Below are 9,881 nucleotides of genomic sequence, written 5' to 3' on the forward strand. Positions count from 1 at the left end.
TTGAGGGATGAATGGAGAGCAAGAGTGCAAGGGCTCAAAGTTGACAGTGGAAATAATCACAAAGGCAGGCACAGGATCCAGTCCTTATGCTAGCTTCTGTCAACATGGCTAGCTCATACTGTACAGTAGCTTTACCTTTCATACACATACTGTAGGGGTGAGGTAGGGGAGTGACAGAGTGTCTGGTGGCAGGAATGCTCTGGGAAGCAGGGGTGTGAAGGCCCCTTTGTGGATGCTGAGGTGGCTCTGTGGACTCACTGGGATATACAGAGTCGGGTTTGTCTACACACAGGCAGGCATGTATGCACACATACTATATACCCACCATAGAGTACACACACACACACACACACACACACACACACACACACACACACACACACACATACACCCACATTCTCCCCTTCAACACACACAAGCAAATAGATACAGGTTTAAACTCCTACACGTTAACATCATGAGCCAGCTGTACAGTGCTGATTCAATAAGCAGAGAAGAATGTTAACAACCTCCTGAGGAATGTGGAATTTACAAGGAATTCATTCTGAGTAATGGGTAGTAAAAGGGGAGGCAGGCACTGGGGTTAGGGTTAGAGGGATGTCAGTATGGATGCAGAGATATGGTTCCATCTATCAGCACTACATGTGAGTGTGTTGTGTCTGTGCTCAGGAATGTGTACAGTATACCTTTCCATGACTGGGCTTGGGAAAGTGCATGTTGTTATAATGAGCTGGACCTCTAACACATATTGTACCTGCACATCACATTCTGTTCCTAAAACCTCTCCAGCTTGTCTTCTCTTGCCTCCTCTTGCCTGTCCTCATCCCTTCTCTTCTCTTCTCATCTCCTCTGTTCTTCTCTTCACTGATACACAAACCAGCTGTGGCTCCATTCAGTAAACAATCTGAGAGCGGTATGGAGGGGCCCTGCAGCTGCTAGACGGGTCCTACTGCCCCTCCTCCCCCCCACAAACTCTGTCTGGGACGAGCAGGCCAGCCAGGATGTTCCTGTCAGTGTCTGTCTCCCTGTTGAGTTTAGGAAAGCTGAGCTGCGGATGTTTGTACTGACTCCCTATTTCCCTTCTCTCTCACTCTCCCATTCTCTCTCTCTTTCTGTCACACTATATATTTCTCTATATCTGCCTCTGCCACTACCATAATGTCCTCCCTTTCTCCCTCCCTCTCTCTGTGACTCACTGGTATCTACACCTTTAGTATGGAGTGGAGTATGTCTTGATAACTCAGAATCTGCTGTGGCCACAAGGTTTGTCAGGCCTGTGATTCGGCATAAATAAAAAACATTTGCAAAGAATCATTGACACAAAAAAAAATAGCTTTCTTGTGTGTGTGAGAGAGAAGGAGAGTGAAAAATATATAGAGAATATATATAACATATTCCTCCTCCTGGTAATTGTGGCCACATGTCTATCCACACATGCTAGTGTTTAACCATGCTTTCTCCACTCTGACTGTCTGTCTCTCATAATGTAGCACGATTCTCTGGGCTATCCAACCACAGAAAAGTCACGTGCTATGCATTTGTCTAAAGAATACATATTTTGTACCTACCTCTGTCTACTTCCATAGTAATTCAGTTATCTTCTTTACTTGTATTCAGCACCTCCCTTATCAATCACTCATCTATCACCTATCTAACCCCTGCCTCTATTACATGTATCTACTATCCTGCATCCTTCAGCAGTCTGCCAGACTCCTGCCATGCCATCCCCACACACAGCACCCTCACTGCAGTCTTCACACTCACATATATATATTATTTTTTTACCATGTTAAAGCCATGATTTTCCACCTCAAAGCACTGCTCCTGCTCACACAGACTGTCTGTCTATGAGTGATCCACTCTCTCTGGCATTCTTCTGCTTCATCCCCTAAGGCTCGTTTTCAATGATCTTTATTTCAGTCCCTGCCTTCAGATTGAACCAATATGCTGTGTTCATCAGTATGAGCTATGCACTGTTAGCAATTAGCCATGGCGGAGAGTCTTAGGGAAAACACATGGGGAGGAATTGGAGGAATTTGTGCTGAGTTCTGGCATGATTTAGGTCCCCCCCCCCCACACACACACACCCCAAACCATCTCACCTTGCTGGAGGTGTACTGTATATATTCCACTTGGGTGACGTGAGTGTCTCGTCTCTGACACCCCAGCCTCTGTCCCATTATGATGTCCCAGGGAGGAGTGATTTAACTGCCCTCCACAACTTCCCACACTTCTTGTCTCTGTGTACCAAAGCATGCAGACTTTATTGATGTGTATGTGTTTTGTGTCACATGGATATTGATTGATATGTGGCTGTGTGCTGTCTGCCTGTCTGTCATGCGTGTGTGTGTGTGTGTCTGTGAGTGCGTGTGCGTGTGTGTGTGTGCGTGCGTGTGTGTGTGTGTGTGTGTGTGTCTGTCAGTGTCTGTGTGTGTGTCTGTCTGTCTGTCTGTGCTGAAGTTTAGAGCCTTCCTCTGGGGGAAGGTAACAGTACACCATGATGGATGACTAGGCCCATGTGAAACCTCCACCATAGGAAGGAGAGGGTGTCATCCTCAGCTCTGTTTCTGGTGTTTACCTGTGAGATTCGTGTGTGTGTGTGTGTGTGTGTGTGTGTGTGTGTGTGTGTGTGTGTGTGTGTGATAGGTAAAGAGGGCTCTCACTGTGTTGTCCCCCCCCAACACACATACACCACCCCCAATATCCTGATGCAGAGCTCAGGATGTCAAAGAGAGGGCTTTGTTTCAATCCTGTCTGTTCTAAGTTTCAGTTTTCTCAGTAGAGGACTGTCATCCCCTCATTTTCATGGTAGTAAATCGTCCTGAGAGGAGAGGAGGCATTTCTTGCTCTAGTCCCTCAGGTTGGACTTAAAAGGAAGACACTCAATAGCCGTCCCCTCCTCTCTCCAAACGTACACAGTGTGCTCCTCTGTGGACACTGATCTCTCACCTCAGTCACAATACCAATATCGTCACATGTCTGGCTCAGCATGTGAATAATTACAGTCATCTGAATCGTTGACTTGAGTCACTCTGGCTCATTCATCCACACACAGTCACACAGACAACAGATGTGGAGTTTGAGAAGTTGTACAAATGAAGTACACTTTGGTCACAGGTGCAGTCTCTGGAATTAGCCTAGGTGAGCCGGTCCCAGTGCTGTTTTATGTATCTGTAAAAGTGCCAGGGTATAGGTACGTTCAATGTTTACTGGCACCCTGCCATCCATCAGCATGGAGGTTGTTGCATGTGTGCCCTGAGATTTGTGAGGTTTTTTTGGACTTTCTTTTAACTAACCAGCTAATGAGCCAGTTTTATGTGGGGGCTGTTATTTTGAAGGGGCAGAGTTGACGAGGAGAGGATATTAGGAGTTCTGTTCTAGCTTGTGTGTGTGTGTGTAAGTGTGTACTGCCGGTGTAGCTAATGTTGGACATAGAGAGAGAGAAGCCTTGTGTTTATTAAAATGTATGCATCTAAGCTCACCCATGGCCTTACACTTTCTATTGTCCAGACCATCTCTATTGTCACAGCATTTTAGGCAGCACCCCCTCGCGAAATATAATAACTACATCCCTGATAACAACTGTAGGCTACTTTTCTATCCAGTTTCAATCCCACTGAAACCCAAAATCCATACTCCTGTCACATGAAAATCCATAACTTAATTCTGTAATCCATACATTGAATTATTAAAGATGACTCATGCTTATTCATGTCTGACTGCGCTAAAACATTTCCCCCAGTTTTCTGCGCTGTGAGAGAATGTGTGATGACGGTATGAGAGTAGATAGGAGTTGGCTCCATTGCTTGGTCCTCCTTAAAATAGCTTGATATTTAAAACATTTCCACTCTTCATCTCTGTAATTTATGAGCTGCTATAATAAACTTGATTTTGCCGATCTATCTGATAAGGCAAGCTGATGAGGCAAACCATTGTCTTTTCAAACATCCTTCACAGCTCTTGTCACCATCTTGTGATGGCTTATGGCTTGGAAGTGCAATGGCAGTGTGCAGGGATTAAACCCCTACCGACTGTATATATCTGTCATGGGGGGTCTATGGTGGAAAGTTGATTTACACCATTGATTTAGCTCCATTGTTACTCTATAAACTATTCACACCAATCCAACTTTACAGCATGCAGAGAGGGCTAACCCACGTTGCTATGACTTTTGGTTTTAATGCCTATTAATTATTTTAAACTTCAGCTTTTTGTAACTCTTTTAACATGGTGGAATGTTGAATGTTGAACATTCTGACAGCCCCACTGTTACTGTAAATGCTATGGAACATTCAAGGAACTCTTGAATAAAATCAGACACCCTTTTGGACAGAGGGGAAATCACGCTACTGAAGCGCTTCAGTCACGCCTTTTAGTTCTGTCTGAAAGGAAACGTTACGTTTTTTTTTAGAGCGGCAACTAGACCTACTCGTGTATCGTAGCGCTGCAGCTGCATTTTCCCGATCTGAAAGGCAAGCTGCAGCTGAAGCGGCAATGTGCGCGGGACTTAGGTCCCTTGCTGTGCGACTAATAGTCGCTGTCAATCAGTCAAATGTCAACAAGTGCAGGCTGAGGAAGTTAGCATGATCCTGTCCAACGAGTTTGCCATTTTAAAATAAGGATTATGACAATCTGGAAAAATTGGGATGTCTTCTTCTAAAATACGTTATGGAAATGTGAGCAGATGAACTTATGGGTCTAAAAATGTCATGATTTGAACTTGTTGGCAAGTTAACCAACTGGCTAATCATGTTTTTAGGGCAACAAAACATGACCATTCCATGGTGTACTTGACCAAACGCTTTGTGAAACCATACAGACCTTTAAGTAGTGGCACTTTCCTCTGTCTGAAAGGTTACACTTGGAATCATCAATACAATTATCTGAATCACAATTGAAGCTGTATTTTCTGTCTGAAAAAGGTACAAGACCTACAGAACACACTCAGAATGATTAGACAACAATTTACTCTCTTGGCTACCAATTCTACCCCGCTGAAACCACTCAACCACTTAACCAAAGAAAACTCAAAAGAAATACCATAGGGCCTGATAAGTGAGAGCATCTTTGTGGAGTGCCAGGCAGCCACTGAGGAAGTGTGGTGGCCTCTGTTCCCTCTGCAGCCCTAAACACCTCCCAGACGCCCCCCACCTCTTAAGGACCAAGCCAAGGTCTCACTGCTAACCTAGCTTCTACAGGGAGAAGCGAAATAACCTGTTTTGATTTTCAGTAGAACCATGTACAGCCAAAACAACCCTCTTTATGACATACTTTTGAGCAGAGCCTGGTATAGCAACCATCAGTATCAGCCACATACTCATCTTGGACAATCTCCCTTAAAGAACCTCAGATTTTTTATAATATTTACACTATTTTTGAGCTTTACTTGAATTTGCATGAAGTCCTATTCATGCCTATACTGCCTTGTGCACAGTCTAAACCTCTTAACCTCAAATCAACTTTTAAAGGCCCAGACTTGTCTAACTTGTGTTGCTTGAAAAACACGTTTTCATGCCATTTATACTTTCTGAGCAGTATTCGAATTTGCCTGAAATCCTATTAATTTCTATGGCCATTTGCTCTGAATGGGGACATTTCAAAATCTATCTCCTTTTTCATCTTTTAAGCTTCACGCCTCAATTCAGCTTTAAAATGTGAAGACTGACTCCACTTAAATAACTTTCATTCCGTGTACAGCCAAAACAACCCTCTTCATGACATACTTTTGAGCAGAGCCTGGTATAGGAACCATCAGTATCAGCCACATACTCATCTTGGACAATCTGAAACCACCATACAGTACAATCTGAAAATGCAAGAAAGAAAATAAAACTGAAACCAGCATAATAAGTCATTATTGCCATTTCGTATCCATTCAGTACATTTCCTTGTAGGGGGACTGGCTGTTGGTTGAGAGATTGATGTAAGTGTGATTGACTGACTAATTGCCTGGATTTGGTGCAGAAACGCCATGTCCTGCATCACTGTCTCCACTGATGAGAACCATGCATGAAGGTGCAGCTGTCTTCCTCCCTCTCCATCTCTGTTTCTCTCTCTCTATCTCTCTCTCTCTCTCCAAAGAATTGACTAAACAATAGAGTGGCCATATACACTTTGCGGTCACAGAATAAACAAAACTTCCGGAAGAAGAGAAACAGTCAGACAGACAGCACTTCTATTTTCGTCTGTTTTCCATTTATGCCCTCAGTAGTTCCTTTCATCTGTGTCAATCGTGTCAAACTTTGCAATTTTGCTGTATATGAACTGTATTAATTTGTTATATTCTGTGTGTAATCTCGTAAAACCTTTTTCTTGACATGCTCTGTCTAATGGGAGTTTGGAGGCATTGAAACATTGAGAGAGAGTATCCCCCCCACACCCACCCCTTTGTAAACACAGACTGGAGTAAAACGCCTCTGAGTGCTTTACTCGCAGCAGACCCCTCCCCTATGTATTTTTATAAAGTCATAAAGTGGACCAACTCTCACAAGTCGGCCATTATCCCTGGGCCGAGGCCTGGACTGGCCCTGCTCCCACAGTGAACCAGACTGTGTTCACCTCATCTGTCTCTCTTTCCACTCTCTCCTCTCCCCTCTCACTTTGTCCCGCAAGAATTAAGGGTTCAGTCCCTTGCCTCTTCTGGTATGCAGTGTGTCTCATTACTATGGTACTCTGCAGTATTTGGCTGCAGCTGTAGGGAAAAGGGGATTGGTCACAATCCCTCAGTTTAACTCCACATAGTGTTTTCTCTCTTAGCTCCTCTCAGGAAATAACACACACACAGTCCAACAGCATGTCAGCACTATCAGCACAAAATAATAGAAAAACCTCTCATCACTACTGCATCTCCTATTTCTATGTCTGTGTGGAGACAGAGTTACTATAGTATGACGCTGTCAGATCATTAACAGCCTCTGTGTGTGTCTCTGTGTGTGTGTGTCTTCTCTGTGGCACAGGTGACGTACCTAGGGAAGGTGACCATCTCAGGGACCCAGTTCCTGTCGGGATGTACAGAGTCAGCGGTGGTTGGGCTGTGGGAACGCCGGGCGCTGGCCCAGGAGGACCTCCTCCCCGCCAACTCCCTCCTGGAGATCCGCCCCTTCCAGGTACGCCTGCATCACCTGGATGGGCGCGGTGAGGCCTCCGTCACCATGGACACCTACCAGGTGGCGCGCATCGCCTATTGCACAGCCGACCACAATGTCAGCCCCAACATCTTTGCCTGGATCTACCGGGAGATCAATGATGACCTGACCTTCCAGATGGACTGCCATGTTGTGGAGTGTGAGAGCAAGCTTGAGGCCAAGAGGCTGGCCCACTCTATGATGGAGGCCTTCCGTAAAACCTTCCACAGCATGCGCAGTGACGGACGCATCCACAAGAGCAGCTCCTCTGACGAGTTCGCCGACGACTCCACCCCTGACGACGGCTGACTGATGATCTTGCCATGACCCCGTGGGGAGGTGCACACAGGGGCATCCAGAGCGCTCTCTCTCACTCTCTCTCTCTCTCTCTGGTACCAACATGAAACAAAACAAACTGACCCACACAGACCACCGCCAACGAAAGGATGATGAGGTAGTTTTTTTAAAGGGAAAATAGAGGACAATGAAACAACAAGAGACCTTACATTACAGGGAAGCAAAGTGCTGCCTCTTTGGAAATGGCCCTCAAAACATCTGTATGGCCATTGAAATCTGCCCATAAGAGATTGAATAAGTGTTACAGATACATTCCCATTCTACGCTGCTGTCTGTCTCCTGCGATATGCAGGGAGACTCCTCTTTACAAGTCAAGATACTCATGATACCACCATGATACTTTTACCCCCCAGTCAGAAATCCACATCACTTTATAGTGTATGGCTTAAAACAACAGGACTATGGAGTCATGATTTATGCCTGTAGCATTGTTTAATGTGTGTTTAAAAACAAGCTTTGACTTGAATATATGTGTATTAGGCAGCCAGGAGAGGGGATGCCTTGACATTTATTAGGCAATGAGAGCATTCACCCTTGACCACATTTGATTCCTATTTTTGAGTACTGATATACCAAAAGTGAGTCTTTTAGCTGTGTCTTGCCTGTCAACTATGTGCCTCACCTTTCACCAGGCTGGTCTCTCACTTCCATAGTCCAAAACGTGTGTGTGCGTGTGCGTGTGTTTGTGTGTATGATAGCATGTACTGTGAGAGAGAGGGGGAGAGAGAGAGCAAGACCTGTAATGGCCTAGTAATCCAACTAGAAGTGTAAACTTCTCACAGCCCTCGCAGCATCCATTTCGGATGCTTCGCAGGACTGTTATAATTGAACTCAAAACAGTACTGTGACCATTTGCCAAATTGTATTTTCTGTAAAAGGGTAAGTGAATGTTAGAGTCACATAGACAGAGGTCCTAAGACCCCAAACACAACCGTCCGTAAGAATGCCTGAAGCCTCTTGGCCTCCGCTGAATGTATGACAAGTCTATTGTGCTGCAAGCTCCTTACACCTTTATTTACTTCATTTATTAACAGTCTATTGTTATGGCAGGTAATGTGGAATCTGTACAGTCTTAAGGGCAGTTTTCTGTACAGACACCATAAAGGAACAATTCTGTGGCATTGGCTGGATAACTGAGTCTATGAGCAGACTCATACAGCTCCACTGCCCTGTGCTGTCTCTCTCCGAGGGAATGAGGGGCCGTCTTTGAGCAACTGGAACCCCCCACAAGAGCTACACCCCATCTCCTTTTCTAACCAGAATCTTTTAAATGGATTGGGATCTGTCAGTGGGGTTGGTCATGTATTTGTCTGTGATTGAAGCAGAATTTGAGATGGCTCTGGTCAGTACATATATAAATATATACATTGTATTTGAAACTCATTCAATAAGCTTATGTAAATACAAATGTATCAGTTTCCAAATATTACAGCATAAATGTTGATAGCTATTTTAAATAAACAACAAGAACATCACAAGACAGAAACAGTGTTTTAAAGCCAACTGTGAATATGTAGAGTCCCATAGAGTTGGGTGTGTAGAGGGGAAGTCCAGGCCACAGGGCTGAAGTGCCAGGAGAGAATGTTTATAAAGCTGTAGATTACTGTGTCATGTCTGTCTGAAAGCTCAGACTTGCTTTAAATGTTTGGAAATGTTACCATAAGTGTTTTCTATACAGTATTTGCAAAGTTAAAGAAACAATCACATATAAACTATTTACCAAGACTGATTGGTGATGATGAAGTGTCTTTTGTTACATCATGAAATCTTACTGCTGAGGTCACATCCATGTTGATATACTGTAATTTCTGTCTCCATAATGACTATACATTCACCGGCCACTTTATTAGGTACACCTATTCAACGCAAATATCTAATCAGCCAATCACATGGCAGTAACTCAATGCATTTAGGCATGTAGACATGTTCAAGACGACCTGCTGAAGTTCAAACCGCGCATCAGAATGGGGAAGAAAGGTGATTTAAGTGACTTTGAACATGGCATCGTTGTTGGTGCCAGACGGACATGTCTGAGTATTTCAGAAACTGCTGATCTACGTAGATTTTCACGCACGCCATCTCTAGGGTTTATAGAGAATGGTCAGAAAAAGAGAAAATATCCAGTGAGCGGCAGTTCTCTGGGCGAAAATGCCCTGTTGATGCCAGAGGTCAGAGGAGAATGGCCAGACTGGTTCGAGATGATAGAAAGGCAACAGTAACTCAAATAACCACTCATTACAACCAAGGTATGCAGAAGACCATCTCTGAATGCATAACACATCGAACCTTGAAGCAGATGGGCTACAGCAGCAGAAGACCACACTGGGTGCCACTCCTGTCAGCTAAGAACAGGAAACTGAGGCTACAATTCGCATGGGCTCACCAAAATTGGACAATAGA

At 44.4% G+C, this 9,881-nt stretch overlaps 1 protein-coding gene across 2 annotated transcripts in view; it reads left to right on the plus strand.

Annotated features, from left to right (window-relative positions):
- LOC310823398 (PTB-containing, cubilin and LRP1-interacting protein-like) overlaps window positions 1-9,198 on the plus strand; it is a 19,861-nt gene extending 10,663 nt beyond the window's left edge. For both annotated transcript variants that reach the window (XM_083696245.1, XM_083696246.1), the window contains exon 3: window positions 6,957-9,198. In XM_083696245.1, the coding sequence (XP_083552371.1) occupies window positions 6,957-7,433 (477 nt within the window). In that variant the 3' untranslated portion in view covers window positions 7,434-9,198. The remainder of the gene's footprint in view (window positions 1-6,956) is intronic.
- The last annotated feature ends 683 nt before the right edge of the window (window positions 9,199-9,881 follow it).

This window comes from Argentina silus, assembly GCF_951799395.1.
Source record: "Argentina silus genome assembly, chromosome: X".
Classification (NCBI taxonomy): domain Eukaryota; kingdom Metazoa; phylum Chordata; class Actinopteri; order Argentiniformes; family Argentinidae; genus Argentina; species Argentina silus.